Source organism: Rhinolophus sinicus, linkage group LG03 (genome assembly GCF_036562045.2).
Source record: "Rhinolophus sinicus isolate RSC01 linkage group LG03, ASM3656204v1, whole genome shotgun sequence".
In the NCBI taxonomy this organism is placed as follows: Eukaryota; Metazoa; Chordata; class Mammalia; order Chiroptera; family Rhinolophidae; genus Rhinolophus; species Rhinolophus sinicus.
The window spans coordinates 19,046,435-19,066,026 of NC_133753.1; the positions used below are offsets into that span (position 1 = coordinate 19,046,435).

Genomic DNA, 19,592 nt, shown 5'->3' on the forward strand with positions numbered 1-19,592 from the left:
TTTAAACGCTGTTCTCCTATGCAGGCCACCAGTCTCTCAATTTTCTATACCTAGGTTTTGGAAAGCTAAATTAGTAACGACAACAACAAAATTGCTTGATGAACACAGAATCAGAGAATAATGATGTCTAAAGGGCTGTTCCTGGCTATCATACGGCTCCCAACCCGCCACCTCTGTTTAACAGCATTCTTATCACCAGAACTCTCATTTGTTTCACCAGATTTTGTCTTTATTCCTAGAGTGCATTGAACTGACTTTTTTTTTTTTCCTGTCTTTCTAACAATCTTTTCGTCTGCTCCACTCTGATGCTCAATCTTCTGTTTACATTTTCTTTTGAAATGTTGCTGTGCACAGATTTTGCTCCAGACCATTTATCAGTATGTGTTGGTGTCAGATTCAAACTTGTGGCATTCTAGGAGCCACTTATGAAACAGACGTAGGTCCCTTTTCAGAGCATAGATGAGTCTGGTTGAAGAACCAAGTCTTATCTCTGTGTGCCTTTGTGCCTTCTGGCAATGTCTTACCCATGTTAGGCACTGAATTAATATTTGTCGACTGAAACAATATATTGTAGAACATTTTTATGGCTATTTTTTAAAGCCAACATTGTTGTACATTCCTTAAAAGCACATTAATTTCTGGAAGAGTTGCCAGTATTCAAGGGGACTTTTGCCCTTTCTCTCTAATTGCATTAGTTTTTGTTGATCGAGAATATATATTTTAAGCAGGTATTTTACATGGGGGGAAAAACAGTGAAAATAGCTTGTAAAATGCCTAACTGAAAGCTTCATTTGAGTTTGCATAATTTACCTTTCAAATTGTACCTAAGACCTTAAATCTGTATATGCATAGAAAATACTAAGTGCATTTTTTTTCTTCTTCTAAACTTGAATTGAACCTCATTAACCTTGATAGGCTATTTGTATTCATAAGAATTCCAAGCATCCTTGATCAATGATTCCTCCTGATTTAATCTCAGCCTCCATCTTCCATCAATTTACTCTACTTGAAAAATATTTGACTTTTAAATTCAATGAAGAACTTTAAAGAAAGGAAAAAAACCAAGGTGCTGTACATAATTTAGATTAGATGTTGGAAGTGATAATTGAGTGACAACTGACATGATTATTCATTAGCAGAAACTCGGGACTGCAATGCCAGAATTTACTTTTAAAAAGAGGAAGGGTAGTGGAAAACAGAAATGATAATGAATAATAACTTCTTTTTGATCGTTAGTACAGTAGAAATTGAAGGAAAGTTGTTCCTTTTACCATGCTTCTAGGATAAACTCTTTCGATTCTTGCATTTCTTGCATAAAGCTGGCCCCTTTACTATGCAATAATGCCTCCTTCACTATTACTTTATTTTTAAATTAGTTTCATGTGTACAAAACAATGTAATAGACATTTATACCCCTCACAAAGTGACAACACCCCTCCCCCAATCTACAACCTCTCCGACATCCCACACAACCGCCACAGTTTCACTGACCCCATTCCCTGTGCTGCACTCCACAACCCATGGGGGGGGGGGGAAATATATATATAAAATAAATATATAAAACCACGGTCGACACCCATCACTATTCAGCTTCCGCTTCAAGTGCACACACCACAACGGTCAGGCCCCTGCACCGTCCATGAAGTGGTCTCCCCTATTACTTTTAAACCCTCCTTGGAGACCTATGATCTTAGGCTTCTTAATTACCCTGCCTGTAATGTCCTATTCTTAATAATTTCTTCCTTATCCAAGTGCGTGCTGTAAAATAAGGTATCATCTGAGTGTTAAGTAATTTTTAATCAGATTTTAAACAGATTTGATTATAAAGAAAATGAACATTGGCAGCCAAACTTTATAGACAGAGGCTAAAATTGTCAAACCTAGTGGAGATGAGGTCTGCCTGTTATCATCCAAATTAACTCTGACATTGAGCAAATTGCTAACCCATAATGCTCTGTACTCCAAGTTCTCCATAAAGGTGACTATTGGCAGAGATGCTCTATAAGTAAGAACTCTGAAACTAAATAAAGCGAAAAACAAAACAAAACAAACAAATAACCCTTTACATTTCCTGGAAGATTTGGTTTAATTCTCAGCTCTTTCATCTATAAGGGAAAATGGGAATTTTAGGAGTTGTGAAGAAAGGCAGTCTTTCTATTTTCTGTAACTCTGAGCTGCACGAATATTTCTACAAAGCCAGAAAGTAGAAGTAGATCAAATATATTTGCCTTTAAACTATCACTAACATTCATTATAGTTTATCATTTGAATGTGGCAAATAAAAACATAACTTAGGAATAAAAATGTCCATTTCAAAAAGAAATGTCCATTTCAAGTTCTTTATTTTCTTAAATCATGATAATTTCCAACTTGTATTTTACATGTAAATTAAACATGTAGATCTTTGTGATTCTTATCTTTGTGTATATGTAGTGTGTGTGTGTGTGTGTGTGTGTGTGTGTGTGTGTGTATGTGGGCGTACGTCCATGTGTGTCCGTGTGAGTGGGCATGTGCAGCAGGTGTGGAGAGAGAGAGAAACTTACATTCCTCACAAAACAGTTAATAACTTATATTAGGTATAGGTAGATTTAGTATTTAAAGCAATTATAAAGATAAAATACAACATTGAGAGTAATTATTGAAGGACTTGCTATGGAAAAATGGGTGATAGGAAACAAATGAAGTAATGTTCTTGCAGAATCTAAGTAACTGACTACCATTAAAAGGGGATAGTAGACCGTATAATAAGCAAATTGTAACCGTTCATACACTATTCCTGTAGTCCTTATAGTTACCTTATCTTTATAATGATTTGAATTTGATAGCATATCATTTTAAGTGGAACATGAAATTGTCTTTTAGATGTTTGTTTTCAGGCAGCTTTCTAAAAGAAGAAATGAGATTCATTTTAGAAATGAGATTGTATTTAGCCTTAAACAACAAAAAGTCAAGAGGTCTATTATATTCTTGAAAATGTTCAGATAGTATAAATTATCTTTGTAAGAAAAAACTAAATTATATGCACTGAGAAAACATTCTTTTAGTTTTTAATAAGGAACCCATGAGTAACATAAACAAAGGTCAATATTAGCAAGGTTTTAAAAAATGTATTAAATGTATATAATTTCTAGTACTTTGCTTGAAGTATGTGTGTATATCATGTGATATATAGTTTTTAGGGTACCTATAATGCAACGATGTTAGACTATAGTTTGCTCTTCCTTAGAGAAGATTAACAAATTAGGAAAACTTTTGGCAATTCTGATTAAAGAAGACGTGCTGCCTTTGTTATTGGTGGACTCTTATTGCAGAAGAGATCTCCTATTGAGAAAAACTGGGTAAGACATGTTTTGAAAAATCTGTTTGAAGTTATCAGTTTTCTGGGTACACGGGCAGGAGGCGTCAATTATTTTTTAGAGAAGGGGAGTACAGGGTGATGGATCTGACACTTGGCACAACTTTTCCCTTGAAATGTTTTCTGAATCACAAACTGAGCAGAGCTTACAACAGAGCCTAGGCCCGTTGAAAAGGAAGAGCCATGGTAAACGTCCCATACTTTCAGTTGGGATACCTAGAGGGATCCCCTAGGAGTCTGGGTGAACAGAAAATGCACTAATAGTCACAAAGGCTGTAGCATAGCTAGAATCTGCTTTGATGTTATCTGTCCCTGTTTGAACTGCCCACGTAAGCAAAAGTAAATGTTTTGGAGAGGAAAGATATTATTATCCGGAGCAGTCCTATTATTTATATAAAGGCATACCTCGTTTTATTGCGCTCTGCTTTATTGCACTTCACAGATACCGCATTTTTTTTTTTTTTACCAATTGAAGGTTTGTGGTAACCCTGTATCGAGAAAATTGAAAACATTCTGGAAAGGATTCACTATTCTAGATACCATTAAGAACATTCATGATTCACAGGAAGGAGTCAAAATATCAACATTAGCAGGAGTTCTAGCCCTCCTGGATGACTTTTAGGGGTTCAAGACTTCAGTGGAGGAAATAGCTGAGAATGTGATGGAAATAGCATGAGAACTAGAATTAGAAGTGGAGCCTGAAGATGTGACTGAATTGCTGCATCTCATGATAAAGCTTTAATGGATGAGGAGTTGCTTCTTAGGGATGAGCAAAGAAAGTGGTTTCTTGAGATAGAATCTACTCCTGGTGAAGATACTCTGAAGTTTGAAACAACAACAAAGGATTTAGACTATTACACAAACTTAGTTTGATAAAGCAGCAGCAGGGTTTGAGAGAATTGACTCAAATTTTGAAAGAAGTTCTACTGTCTGTAAAATGCTATCAAACAGTATTACATCCTACAGAGAAATCGTTCATGAAAGAAAGTCAATCAATGTGGCAAACTTCACTGTTGTCTTATTTTAAGAAATTGCCAGAGCCCAGCCCAACCTTCAGCAACCACCACCCTGCTCAGTCAGCAGCCATGAACATCGAAGTAACACCCTCCACCAGCAGAAGGATTAGGACTTGCCCAAGACTCAGATGATGGTTAGCATTGTTTAGTAATAAAGTATTTTGTAGCGAAGGTCTATACATCGATTTTTTTTTTAGACATTGCTATTGCACACTAAACAGACTAAAGTATAGTGTAAACATAACTGTCATATGCACCGTCTTAAATTCTCATTGGTACAGAAAGCACACTGATTTTACTTTGATTGTCTGAATGTGGCACGGCTGTAATGGGGGGTTGCCGTTCTTGGACTTTATTGAGTGGCTGCTTAAAGAAACATCCCTGAAAGCTATCCCTTTCCATGTCTACTGGAGTCAAAAGAGGGATTATTATTTCTTTTTTCTTTTTTCATTGTGGTAAAATACATGTAAAATTCACCATCTTAACCATTTTTAAGTGTATAGTTCAGTGGTATTAAATACATTCGTTGTCTTGTGCTACCGTCAGAACCATTCATCCGCCCCTGAAGCTCTATACTGTTAATCAATAACTCCCCATTCTCTCCTCCCCCAAGCCTCTGGCAACTGCCATTATACTTTATGTCTTTATGATTTTGACTGTTCTATTTACTTCCTATAAGTGGAATCATATAACTTTTGTTGTTTTGTAATTGGCTTATTTTACTTAGCATAATGTCTTTAAGATTCATCCATGTTGTAGCATATTGCACATTTTCCTTCCTAGTCAGGCTGAATAATGTTCCATTGTTTATATATACCACATTTTGGTATCCATGCATCAGTTAACAGACATGTGGGTTGCTTCCACATTTCAGCTCTTGTGAATAATGCTGTTATGAACATGGGTGTACAAATATCTCTTTGAGACCCTGCTTCCAGTTCTATTGGGGACATACCCAGAATGGAATTGGTGGGTTATATGGTAATTCTGTTTTTAGTCTTTTGTGGAACCACCAGGCTGTTTTCCACAGTGTCTGTACCATTTTGTGTTTCCACCAACAGTGTACAAGTGTTTCAGTTTCTCCACATCCTCATCAACACTTGTTATTTTCTGTTTGTTTGTTTTTTTTGTTTGTTTGTTTTTAATAGTAGCCATCCTAATGGGTGTGAGGTGGTATCTCAAGGGATCATAATTTTTGTTTGAAACAATATTTACTTTTAAAAATACAGGGTTCTTTTATCTCATTTAGACTTACTTAGCTTCTCTTTTCTCCTTCTGTCAAAAATAGAAAAATTGATTTCTTCCAAACGCAGAAGGTTATTGTATCATTTAAGGTCATGTGCTGGATCTGTTTCAAATAAACTGTAATACTCTATATTGATTGTACAGCAATAATATTAAGTGTTATGTGACATTTAGTTTTTCCTCCTTGCTATGTCATGTAATTAGACATAAAATAATACTTCTTTAGTTGAACTATGTAATTTATCTTAGTCCTGTCAGCTGCCACATCAATATTAGTAAGACGCAGGTGACCGTCTTTCTTTAATACCTGCTTTGCCTATCGCATTTCATGGCAAATGTATAACCCTGGGTAGTTCCACCTGAATCAAAAGACATCCCAAATGCTAATCTGCTTAAAGTAGAGGGGGTTTTATCCTATTTATGTTCAAATGTTCTCTTTTCAAAGCGCCTACTTCAGTTAAACATCAGAGTTGCAGAGTTAAAATTAACAGTCTAATAGAGTGTGAGAAAAATTGGAAAAAAACCCCACACAAATGTACTTTTGAGATATGTGTGCCAGGGTCAGAATTCCCCTAGTGTGTTGCTAGGGCCTAGATGTTAATTATATGCTCCCTTGTGTTTTAAATTAAACACTCGGAAGAAATGTGTATTTAAAATGTTCCTTGTAGTGAACATCATGGCTAATGAAACAGAAGTTAATATTTTATTTCTTCACAAAGAGATGAATGTACTTAATTAATTGAACATTATTTTCTGTACTGTGCTTAAGCTTAGTATTATGTTTCATTAAAAAGTACAAGGAAATTGTATTTGTATGAAGCTGATATGTTCTCATAGGACTTGTGGAGAAATAATTACTTTTAATCACTGAGAAGGACTGAGAAACTTAGTACTTGGGATTAATATCCGTTGTGTGTCTCTGCCTCATTTGGCAAAAAGAAAATGAAAATAGTATATGTGGTCAAAATTAATATGATAGGAAAGACAGAAAGTCCTATTTTTAAAGGAAGAATATTTGTGACACGGTTACTGCAATGCTCCCTGATGTTTTATGTGGCTGATCCCTAACTAAAGTTTTGAATCAGTTTTTAAAGATTAGTAATATATGTTTTGCATGAGTTAGAAAACAATTGACTCACAGATTTTGAGACTATATTCTATTTTCAACCAGTCATGACTTAAAAAAAAAAAGGTTTTAAATAGTATGATCCCAAGGAGTGATGGCCTAATTTAGCTGGATGTAGGAATATTTCTGGGCTACCACACTTTTTTTGATTGATTTGAGTTCCTTTATTCAAAGAGACTTGCCTTAGTTCTCCTGACTGTGGAAAATTGATTAGTTGTCCTCTCAGTTATCAGTTCATAAAACACCTAAATTATACCAAAATGAATGAGTTCATCAAGACATGCAAGAATATGTCAAGCTAATTTCTCGGTGGAGGTGAGTAGGGCATGGCTTAATTGAGAATCTGAGAATTTCAGGTGAAATCCTATTAAATCTGTTAGTTCTTTTGTTTACTCAGTAAAAACAAAACTTTATAACATCAGTTAGGGTTTCATTTAGGAACTAGAACTGCGCTAGGTATTTTATGCAATAGTTGTTTATATTTTTGGCAGGTGTGGCCCTGACTAGGTTTCCAAGCAAGGCCAGCACCAAGGGGAGATTCCCTAGAGAACAAAGGAATTGTATCTCCATGACCTTGCTGGTCAGCAGCAAAAGGCCAAGTTAGCAAATGTATGGTCTCTGCCTCACTTCCATATTCTAAATCGCTCTACACTGTGTCTAATTTGCCCTCAAAACCTAGTTGAAAGGAGTGTGGAACATTGTTTTGCAGCTTCCATGAAATCAGAGAAGATATGAGGAAGAGGCAGGATAGGGGCTGACAGCTGGTGGGTCAGACACAGCAGTGCTAGGGTCAGGTTTTCTTTTAGTTGAGAAACAGGATGTTGCCTTGTATTTTTCACATCCCTGAGCCTAGCGTTGTGTCTAGAGTTGGCACTCAGTGAATGCTGCCTGACTTCATGTGAATCCTGAAGTCACATTTACAAATACCTATCCATGCATGAGTGACGTTATAGTCAACCTGTCATTTCTTTGCAGGGATTTTTTTGTTTTGTTTTGTTTTCAGCTTCCTGCCCATTTTTGTTTAGTTAAAACTAAATCATCTATAAATGCAATTAACTGGCCACATGGAAACTAAAGTGTTCCAACATGCTGGAACATAATTTAATTTCAGTAAATACAAAAGTATAGAAACAAAATGTGAATATTTTTTTCCTGTACTTGAGTCGATCATCTTCCTCACTGTGGTATTTGCTTCTCATTTTGGATATAATGTCCCTAGGTCTCTTCAGTGAGTGTTTTCATCTTGTCCCTGCTTTAAGGAAGTCATATTTGGGGCTGGAATTAGTTTAATCTTTGTTCATGGAGTCAGTATTAACGATGATTAATTGAATTCTATTTCAAATGGTGTTCTACTTGAGGCTTGTTTGCTATGTGTTAGCTTTAGTGTCTGTTTTTGTTCTCGTAAAGAACTGAGCTTTATATGCCTGTGCTTTAAACATCATTTTTGTTTCCGTATGTATATGTTTAGACCATTGCTACTTTTCACTGTACTGCGTTTCTAGCAACTGTACTGTAAAACAGATTATTCAAGTGTGGTTTGTGTGTTTTTATGTGAGAAATAGTATAAATAAGCATTGTGTTTCCGACCAAGGAGTTTTCGCCAAAACCCTTATGCTTGAAATGAACTTGTCAGCCAAGATATAAAAACTTAATCCCTATAATAATTAGAATTTGAAATTATTCTTTATTTTCAGTAAAATGAGTATAATGCAAGCATGTTTCCTCTAATATACTAAATAAAAAGTGTGTGTATGTATGTGTGTATGTATCTACTACTATCGTATCATACATTTGATGTATCTAAAACTGATAGGCTAGCTATTATAAATAATAAAATACAAATCTATAGTGAATATTTTCCCCCCTAGAATTTAGAAGGGGCTTTCTCAGAAATTGTCAAACTGTTTGGGAGAATGGAACAAATTGAACAAGTGGCTTCTTCACTAATTTTTCATTAGTAAAGAGAAGCTTTACAAATGGTTGTATTTCTATTTGACTTGGCCCTCATTTGGGATTACTCTTTTCAAACACTGCAGAATTAGATTATTTTGAATTTTTACAAAAGGTTTTCTTTGTGAGTGTTTGGGAGAGGTGTCTTGTTCATCAGGTTCTCTTGTTAATTTTTTCCCCCTTCCCCATTCTCCTCTCAGCCCCCTTTCCCTATCAGCACCAATGCCAAGAGTACTTTCATCATAAAGGAAGGCATTGAAGGGCAGCGGAGGGCAGGAGTGCCAGCCACACTCCTGCCTTGGTGGTGTGGGTTGTCCTTTGAGTCCTGGGATTGACTGGCATGGGCATTCATTTTGGGTCTGTTTGTCTCTCTCTTCCTGTCCCTCCCTCTTTCTCTCTTTCTCTTTATTACTTTCTGTAGCAACTCTTGAATTATCTTTTTGTTCCCTCAAGCACCACGTCATGGTGTTTTCTCAGGGCTCTTTTTTATTTTTTTTTATTTTTTATGGACAAAGAATCATTGTTAGAAAACTTTCTACAATCAGAGAAAGACACCGAGGAAAGAAATATAAGTATAGATTAGGCAGTGTAAATTAGGAAGAGAGGCAAAATTTGAAATAGAGAAGAAAGAATTACATAAACAAATAAATAAATATATATATATACACACATATATATGTATATATATATCACATATATTAAAAATAACTGTTATATGACTCTCTCCCCAACTAGGCTGTATGGTTCTCTGGTTCTCTGGAATATAGGGCCAGAGATCTTATTCATCTTCGAATCTCAGCAGCTTGGATGTTGCTGAGAGTGTTAAATGTTTATTGGACTGAATGGAAACATACCCGTATTTCCTTCAAGAAGACTGACATGATTTTTTTTTTCTTTTCTAGTCTCTTAAATGCCACAGTTGGTTCTTATCTATTATAAGCCAGCTCCATTGAATTTGATTGCTGAAATTGAATTCAGATAAGAGAAGAATTGGTCCTAAAAATCCATTCCTGCTTTAAAAGGATGGCTTTCAATTATTTTTAATGTCGCCGTAATCGTTTAATATCCTAGTGTTAGCATAATGTCCTTTGGTGATTAATCTTTCTCAAGCACGTATCTGATCATGTTATTCCCTTGCTGAAAAACCTCTGAAAGCTTAAAATGCATTTCCAGGTCCCTCTTTCCTCTCCCCCCTCAACCTGATTTCTGACCTTACCTTCCATTACGTCTTTAACCCTCTTGAGCTATGAGTCTTCATGTGCAGCTAACAGCGCCCACTCTTGCCTCTGCCTTTCATTGGTCATGAACTCTCATCTCCTTCTATCAGTGACCCAGTCTTTTCTTCACACATTACTTGGCCACCATCTCCCTATTTTATGCCTCTGTATGAGGTCTTGCTGACCAGAGTGGTTCCTCTTGGATTTGCTAACTTAAATCCTGTCTCTGGATGCTACCGTTGGTGTTGCTGCTCCTGCTTGATTGCATTTGCCCCAGTCAGTCAGTAGTTCTCAGTGTCTTGAACAAAGAAGGGGATAATAATCTATTTTTCTCTCTCGTTTTCAAAAAAATTTCAGAAACATCTAGAGATTGTATAATTCATAGTCAAGGTTTCCTCCAGTCTCAGGAAGGAACACTACACCTTATTTATTTATTAAAGAGTTTCTTTGGCTAGTATCCAAGTCAGTAATAGTGAAATGGAATCAATATTAGTTTGAATATTAGGGACCTGTGATGAGTCTTTTCTCTGCTGAAAACTAGCTCCCTTATCTTGGATTGATCAATTATCTTCCTTTGCCTCAATTTCCTCATCGCTAACCTGTAGCCGTTGGATTACCTCTCTGATTCTAACATTGTTTCTAGTTAGTAATAAAAACTTATTGTTGTGTTCCTAAAATGTGCCAGTCACTCTTCCTGGTGTTTTATCTAAGTGATCTCATGTAGGTCTTCATTCTTCTGAGATGTAGGTATTATAAAATCCATTTTATAGACTTAGTAGTGTTGGTTCTGGTTAGCAGTTCTACGGTCAGAGTGGCAGAGCTGGGATTGGAACTCAAGTCTGCGACCTGTGCTCTGTTCTGTGACATGGCACTGTCTCCCTAAGGAGTGTTGCTTGTGAGGCATTAAAGTCTAGTTCTCATTACACGTACACGTTTCCACATGAAGTACATAATACTGTAGATGAAAATTGGTATTTAAAATATATAACGTGTTTCCCCAAAAATAAGACCTAGCTGGGCCATCAGCTCTAAGGCGTGTTTTGGAGCAAAAATTTATATTAAGACCCGATCTTATTTCAATATAAGACCCAGTATCATATAATGTAACATAATATAACATAACATAACATAACACAACATAACATAATACTGGGTCTTATATAATATAATATATTATAAATATAATATATATTATATATTATATTATATATAATTATATATAATATAATATAATTATATATATTATATAGTACAATGTAATACCGGGTCTTAATATTAATTTTTGCTCCAAAAGAGCATTAGAGCTGATGGTCTGGCTAGGTCTTATTTTCGGGGTAACACGGTATTATTCAGAGTACCCTGGCTTATTTGGGCGGGCCAGATTTCTGTTTTTAAATGTTCTCTAAGGTGCCCAATCTTTTGTGTGCATTGACTGTCAAGTAAGAGTAGAGGAGAAATTGTATTGTATTTTTAGTTACATTAGTGAACAAATGATCATTGTTGCCTTGTACATGGTAGTAATTTTTGTCCCTTAACCCTTATATGTTTTAAATATAGGCCTAGCAATTCTTCTTCATGAATATGAGACAAAGGAAGAAGGTGGATGGAAAGATTTTTGTATGCTTGACAAAGTTGTTTTTTTTAATCTGCAGATTTCCTCCATTATTCTCCTACCTTGTCACTTTTTCTAATTTTGTAATTTCAAGTTGATAAATATTCTTTTGTAATCAACATATGTAAAATTATGATCTTAGCTGTATGATCACTGAAAGCTAGAATTTATGGTGGATCCTATGCACACTAGTTTTTAAATATAACATTCTCATTTTTATTTTCTATTTTCGTTTTAATGTCCTATTCAGAAGAGTAGACTGTAGTTTTCTCTGAATTTGAATACAACGAATTAAAAAGCGAGCCAATGGCAGCCAAAGCCCATCAGTTTTCAAGGGAGAGCGTTCTTTTCTATCATCTTCTAAACGCATTGTTTTACAGGTATCATTTTATAGTTAATCGTTTTTCATGAAGAACTCATTTAGGGCCTTATTATCTTCTTTCCCTTTCTGTGTATTCTGGCTGTTTTACTCCTGGGAAGAAAAGAGTTCACATAGTTCAAGAAGGCTCTCCTGAGGACAGCTTTCCTTAGGAAGGCTTTGTCTGACATCTGGGAACTTGAATGATAGTTTTCTACACAGATATGAAGTTTTCCCCAAATGGTAAGGGTAGCTCACTGTGCCTAGACCTTTTGTACAAATGGTATGGTTTATATTGAACACTTGTTTTCCTTCTGGAAATCTGGAATTTTGGTAAATACTGGACAGACAGTGCCTAAGAGACTAGGACCTAATTAAAACTTTGGGTACTGACTCCCTAATGAGTTTTCTAGGTAGACAACATTTCAGAAGTGTTGCCAGAATTCACTGCTGGAAGAATTGAGTATGTCCTGTGTGACTCCTGGAAGCTTGCACCTGGTTTCCACTGGACTTCACCCCATGTCCTTTTCCCTCTGCTGATTTTGCCCTGTATATTGTAGTCTAATAGAGTTTCAGCATTAAGAATAACTATATGCTGAGTCCTGTGAATCCTTCTAGCTGTTACCAAACCTGAGACCCTCATGCAAGTACCCATTAACATTTTTCCCCCACCTGAAGAAGGAAGGACAAAGAGAAAAGAAATGGAATTTAAGTGTATAAAGTTTTAGACTAAATTGGAGCTTTTATCAGCCATTTGGTAATGTACTATGAAGGGTATCAGAACATGTCACCCAAAATATGCCACTTTGGCATATTGATTCTTTTGAGCTAAAGGTACTTGGGAAATAATAGGTGCAGGAAGGGCTCTCTGACCTCCCGTTTCTACCTAAAAGAATTTCTGTTCATTTATGCTCACATACCGAATCAATACCATGATGTTTTCAAATACCCTTCTATGTGAATTACTGTGTGTAATATGTTAATGTGGAAGTCTGCAATTTTTAAATGTGAGAACAAAGGAATTTCTGTCCTTAAGCTTTGGGCATGTGTGTATTAATCCTGCGCCTCTTCTTGTTGCCTGTGGGATTACCAGGTGTGCAAAGTCATTGTACAATTAGATAGCTAAAGGTCTGGAGTTAGAAGATCAGTCTTGGCTTCTGAATAAGGAATCATTCATATCTCTGTCTACATACAACGTACTTACCTACCAAAGATATTTTGTAGATGGGATAATGTTTAATAGTAGAACTCTGTATAGTTATATCTATTGAAAAGATAAATGGTAGAAGAGATCCAGGAAAGGTGATTATGAAAGAACAGAAAGAAAAAGGAGAACTAATGAAGTGTGGTATTACAAAAGTTGGGGAAGAAGAGCGCCTAAGAATGAGAAGAGGGAATTGACACATGCTACAAGGAAACTAGGAAAGATACTTAAAACAGTCCATTGTATTTGGCTATCGGTAATCTTTGGGGGCCTGGATGAGAACTATTTTAATTGTATGAGAGGAATGGAAACCAGATTCAGCAAATTGAGAAGTGAATGGGAAATAAGATTGTGAGGCATCAAGTGTGGGCTGCTCTTTCCAGGCAGGAGTTTGACTTAACAGAAAGAAGAGTACGGGTGCCGCCTAGAAAATCATGTTGTATTGATACAGGTTTTTTTTTTCTTGTTTGTTTTATTAAAAACACACACCCACACACAATTATGACTGTGAGTTTTTAAGATGCTGGAGAAGTGGAGAAGAAGAATCCGGTTGGGAAAGACAAGTTCAAGACAGGGACGGGGGCATAATTGATGTAGTGAAGCCCTTGCCGGCTGTGGAAAGAAATAGCAAAGATAGGCTAATTTGTCGAAGGAAGAGGATCCCTTTTCCTCACAGCCTGGAGAGGAGGAGAGACTGGCCGTTGTTAAGTTTCAGGGTGATACAGCTAGGAAATTTTGGGGGTGTCCTGCCTAATAGCTTCAATTATATTTCTCAAGGAGGAGCTGTGTTACATACCAGGAGTAAGAGAAAAGATGGTGGCCTCAGAGACAGGACATTTTGGAACGCCCGCTGTGTGGACTGGGTAGAGGTGTGCAGAGGAATGTCTGGGCACTGAGGCGTTGGTGCTCATTGTGTCATCACATCAACTGATACTCCTGGGTGATTTTCCTTAGAGGAGTCAGTGATGTGCTGTAGGAAATAGGAAGTGTTTTAGTTTCTCAAGATCTCGTGGTTTTGCTGTTCTGGTTTAGCATATGAACAGTTTTAAAAAAGGAGTTTGAGATGTGAGCAGGGGAGTGGCTAAAATGAAAATTAAGGAAGTTAGGTTAAAGAACCTGGATTTAAAGCCAGAAAAAGGAATATCAAGGGCGTGATCATCTTGACAGTGAAGAGCAGATGTATAGAAGGAACGGAGTGAGGGAACTGGTCAGATTGGTGGATGAAGCCAGAGGCCTGAGGAAGAGGGTGGAAAAGTGGGGGGAGTAGATAGTGGGAGGAAGGGGGTTGGGACCTACCTCTTCAAAATTGGCAGTTCTGGGAAAAAACATTAAGATAGGACTATGGGAGTGGGTGAGTGAGGAAACATGGAATTAGGGTCATCTGAGAATCTGGAAGCTCAGCAAAGAGTTGACAACATGGGCTCTGGTATCAGACTACCTGGGTCTGAATTCAGTGCCCTCACTGAGTATGTGATCTTGGGCAAATTCCAAGCCTTGGTTACTTATCACTAAAATTGAGATAATAGTAGTGCCTTAGTTTAGTTTTATGGTGGAATTGAATGAGGTAATCCATACATAAAGTATTTAGACAATTCCTTGCCCAACTCAAGTGTCCAATAAGCTTTAGTAGTAGTTGTAATTTTATTATTGCTAGCTCCTTTCCATTTAAATCTCAGCTCATATGTGACCTCCTAAGAGAGAGACCCACCCTAACCACCCTGTAGAATATAGACCCTTTCAGGTAACTGTTTATCACATCTTAGCACCTAGCACTATCCAAGTTGTAATTTAGCTTTTAGCGTGAATGTCTCCCCAGTTAGATTATTAACTTCTTTGGTATTGAAGCCAGATCTTATTAACATTTTTGTAAACTATGTGCCTAACACAGAGGAAGTATAGTTACTCTCTCAAGTGTTGGTTGGTAAAAAAAAAATGAGTACCTCTATTGATGTAGAAATCATTTGGATACTGCTTGTTAATAAAATTGATTTCTATCACAGTGGTAGAACTTTCAGATAAGGGCAAAAGGGTAAACCATCATCACTAAGGCTTTCTGATCTCATTTTAGAATTTTCCATTCAGGCAAGTGCACAGTCCTCAGTTTACTGTTTTATTTGGGTGGATAAGGGACTGACTTATCTCTTTAGGCTGCATAGAATTCAGCACACTGAGTGAATGCAAACCTGTTGCTCTCAAAGTGAAGCTTGTTTTTGAGGCATTATTTATTTATTTTTGCCAGAATGTCAAATCGTAAATTTAATCAAGGGAGAAATTATATTTAACTTTATTTGAACTGTAGTTCGGGGATAATGGAATCTGGAACTGAACATTCTGCCTTTAGAGCTAGAGGGAGTTGGTAAATGCTTCCAGTCTCTATTTGTAGGTGCCTTAGTACAATGTATAAGATGTCATAAAAACAATATGGTGAATGTTTAAATAAAAAAATAATATTACAGTAAGAGACACATTGCCATTAATCCCCCTCAAAATACTCCCCCTTGCTTTGAACACACGTATCCCATCATTCTTGCCACTTTCTGAAGCAGTTCTGGAAGTCCTCTTTCGTGAGTGTCTTTAGTTGTGCTGTCATGGCTGCCTTGATGTCCTGAATTGTTTTGACTTTGGGGAAGAGCCAGAAGTCGCACGGCGCCAGATCCAGATCCAGTGAATAAGGTGGATGAGGACACACTATAATGTTTGTATTTGACAGAAATTGCCATGTACCTTAAGTGTTGTGTGACATGGAACATTGTCATGATGAAGGATGATTTACAGCACATTTTAAAACACACCTCTCAACCGTAGCTCAGACCCGACTGACTGCACCAAACAAGTTGAAACTTGTCACACACCGTTACTAAGGTTTGATGCTCTGCTTCCTATATTGAATATCCCTGCCTTTCCATTGGATGGCACTTGGCAGCCACATTCACTGTATTTTGTGATCATAACGGAAAGGCTCCATGTCACACATTGCTTCTGGTAGGGCAGTTTCTGTCAAATAAAAACATTATGGTGTGTTGTCATTCACCTTATTCACTGGGTCTGTTGCTGTGTGACTTCTGACTCTTCTCCAAAGTCAAAATGACCATGAAAGGAAAACGTTTTGAATCGATTCAGGACATCGAGGCAGCCATGACAGCGCAACTAAAGACACTCACCAAAGAGGACTTCCAGAACTGCTTCAGAAAGTGGCAAGAATGATGGTATAAGAGTGTTTGAAGTGATGGAGAGTATTTTGAGGGGGATTAATTGCAATGTGTCTTTTACTGTAATAATTTCTTTTTTACTTACGCATTCATCATATTTTTTTTTATCATACCTTGTAGATAATACTTATTGTTTGTCCAGCTCGCAGCCTCTTGAACCCAGTCTGATTTGGACACATGACACCTTTTCTTGTTAACTTGGTTACCCCAGGTATTTGGAAACTGAGGCTCAGGAGGGACAGCTTAAGGGATACATTATAAGCACTTATTTCTGAATTTGTCACTCTCTTCCAAAGCTTTATAACAGTGGCTTAATGTTAATGATTACAGAATTATTTATTTGTATAAAATATCATATAAAAGCAGTGTCCTTTCACTTTTGAAGTTAAAAATAGATCTTTACACATTCTACTCAAATTAGAAATGTGTATGAATCATGATGATTTAGTGTAACTTCCAAATGTATTATTGACCAACTGTTTTAGGGTAGTTAGGTTTTAATAGTTCAGGTTCTTTTCTGGATTGATAAGTATTTCAAGTAAATTTAATAAGTTTATTTAAAAAATTTTCTACAGTGATCTAAGCTTGAGAATTGTTCCTTATAACATTATGTTGATTTTGCTGGACATTATCTATACACTCTTTATTGAGAGCCTTTTGAATGAACTTTGAAATACAGTATTATTTATACTGTTTCTACCATCAATGCTGATTTTATTTTACTATAACAAAATTTTAGATGCTGTCAGAAAGTGGAACGTTACATATGATTGCTAGGATAATTGTCAAATTTTGAAACATTGACATTCTTCAGTTGGACAAAACTAAATTCTTACTAAAGTAGTGTGCATTGTTTTTCTCATCAATAAGACGTTCTATGCATTTTAGTGATGGTCAATTGGAAAATACGTGTTTTTCCTTTTTCGGTAATGAAGTAATCTAAAAAAAGAGAAAATATTTCTATCAAAAATTATTCCCAAGTACTATGATTATAAAATACACAGAAAATGACTCATATTTTCTAGATTGGTTGCTAATGAAATTTAATACAGACAATTCCCATTTCAGCGACATTAGAGATTCTTGTTTGATACGTTATGTATCCAATTTTGACAAGAATATGTTCCTAATATCACACATGCTTTATCCCTAGAATTTATTGCGTGAATTGGAGAACAGGGAAAAGCAGCAACTACAGATGTTGGATCAACTTAAGGAGATTCAGAATCACTTTGAGACATGTGAGGCCAAGCAGAAGCGTGCCGATCTCCAGATCTCAGAGCTGACTCACCACGCAGAGGACGCAACCAAACAGGCTGAGCAGTACCTCCTCGAGTTCCAGCAGTCGGAGGCCCTGAGGCAGGAGGCAGAGAAGAGGAGAGAAGAGCTGAAACTGAAAGCTCAGGAGTCCATTAGGCAATGGAAGCTTAAGCACAAGAAGTTAGAGCGAGCATTGGAGAAGCAATCTGAAACGCTTGATGAGCTGACGGACAAGAATAATCAGGTATAGCAGCCCAGTTCCTAAGGAATGATTTCTGCTGTGACCAGCCATTCCTTTACTCGTCCTTTGAATACGCACTTGAGTGCTACGCGGTGCATGTAATCCACCAAGATGTCCTTGATAGAAGAGTGTTTGTATTTTGGCTATTTCAAGGTAAAAGTAATTTAGTTTTAAAAATCTTTTAAAACCTTTTTAATAGTTCAGCATTCCATGGCTTTTCAGAGTTGGCCCTTAAAATAGATCTAACTGCCCCCTCAGTTTAGTTTTCAGTTCCCTAAGTTGAAATTAATTCAAGTCGAAGAAAATCACTAAATCTTCCTTAACATCACATGATGTTTCACCCAAGGCATGTATTTTAGAATTTCATTTATTTGTATTTTCAACTGAAGTAGATGTTAGAAAGAAGCATTTAAAAATGCAGTAGTCCAGTCCTCTACATCTTCTGGCAGCCACTATAATTATGGGTTTATTTAAATGAGTGACATTGATAATCTCACTGACTGAGCAGTATTATCAGATCACAGGCCTCTTTAAGACGCTGCTTTTGTGTCCTTTTGATAGCAGCAACAAAAAGTGTTTCACTGATCTGTGTATGCACTGCGCATCATCTGTTCTCTTGTATAATCAGTTACTTTAAATGGATTTTATGCTCCTATGTTGATTCTCAGCTATATCTTTGGGTTGAATTAAACCCAGATGTTATAAGATAATAGGAAGGAAAGTCATGATTGATTTTATCCATGTTTAGTCTTGGTTTATCATTTCTGCTTTGTCATTTGTCACTTGTCAAGAACTCTGAACATTCCAGGAGAATAATCATTTGGATAAGTTGGCTTTCTTTCAAAAGAAAACAAAATGTAGGGCAATTATATTTATATAGTCAATTGTCAGTTCGTAAGAGTGACAGATGTGTATTTCAGATGAGCTGTCATGGAAAAGATGCTTTACCTTTTACGTCTGAGTTTCTCGGACATACAGAATATGGAGAAAGTGGTCACTTTGCATTCACTGTGGAATGCTTTTCAGTGTAACCCATCTGACTTATACTGGGTGACTGGTTGCCCTGAGGTAAAGCAGCTCTGAAGCTTTTAGACTTGAATCTGAACTGATTTGATCCCAGGAAATTGCTTTACCTTGATTATTCTGTTGTCAGCCTGGTCTGGGAACTGTTTCAATGAGCCTCCCCATAAAGGAGATAGCTAGAGAGGAGTGGTTGGGGGAATTGATTGATTGAGAACCATCTGGGGAATTCTACTTAATTAGAGGAAATTTTGAAGGGTCCATGTCATCAGACAGAATCCTAATCCATGGTACTGAGAGTTTCTAGATCGAACTTTCAGAATATTAAAAATTATTAAACAATCATTTCCCAGAATACTCCTGACATAATTATTTTTATCATTTAGCATTGCTAATGATAGCAAAGAAGTAGTTTTAAAGTGATTGCCAGAGTTAGGGTAGTATCACAATTATCACAGCAGGCATTGTAATTTCCACTTTAAAAGCCTTAAAAATTAATGCAGCATGTCGCAGTTAGAGCAATGGTTAATCAAGGAAGAAAGGGTAACAGACGTTTCACTGCAAATTCAAGTGTCCAGTAAATTTGTGACGTGGAAATATATTGTAAATAATTTCGGTAAAAAGTTTTTCCTTTTTTACATTTTGCTGAATAATACCTCTAATGAGTAGTTAATTCTTAAAAAATCCCACAGCCACCTTACGGCATAAGTAATACAGCCTACTCCTTTTTTGTTTGTTTTTTTAGGACTAATTATTTTCAAAAGTGACTCCAGGGTATA

At 36.5% G+C, this 19,592-nt stretch overlaps 1 protein-coding gene across 9 annotated transcripts in view; it reads left to right on the forward strand.

Moving 5' to 3' along the window:
- CEP128 (centrosomal protein 128) overlaps window positions 1–19,592 on the forward strand; it is a 343,545-nt gene that overhangs the window by 78,900 nt on the left and 245,053 nt on the right. For all 9 annotated transcript variants that reach the window (XM_074327098.1, XM_074327091.1, XM_074327093.1 and 6 more), the window contains one exon: window positions 17,446–17,796. In XM_074327098.1, coding sequence (XP_074183199.1) covers window positions 17,446–17,796 — 351 coding nt within the window. The remainder of the gene's footprint in view (window positions 1–17,445; window positions 17,797–19,592) is intronic.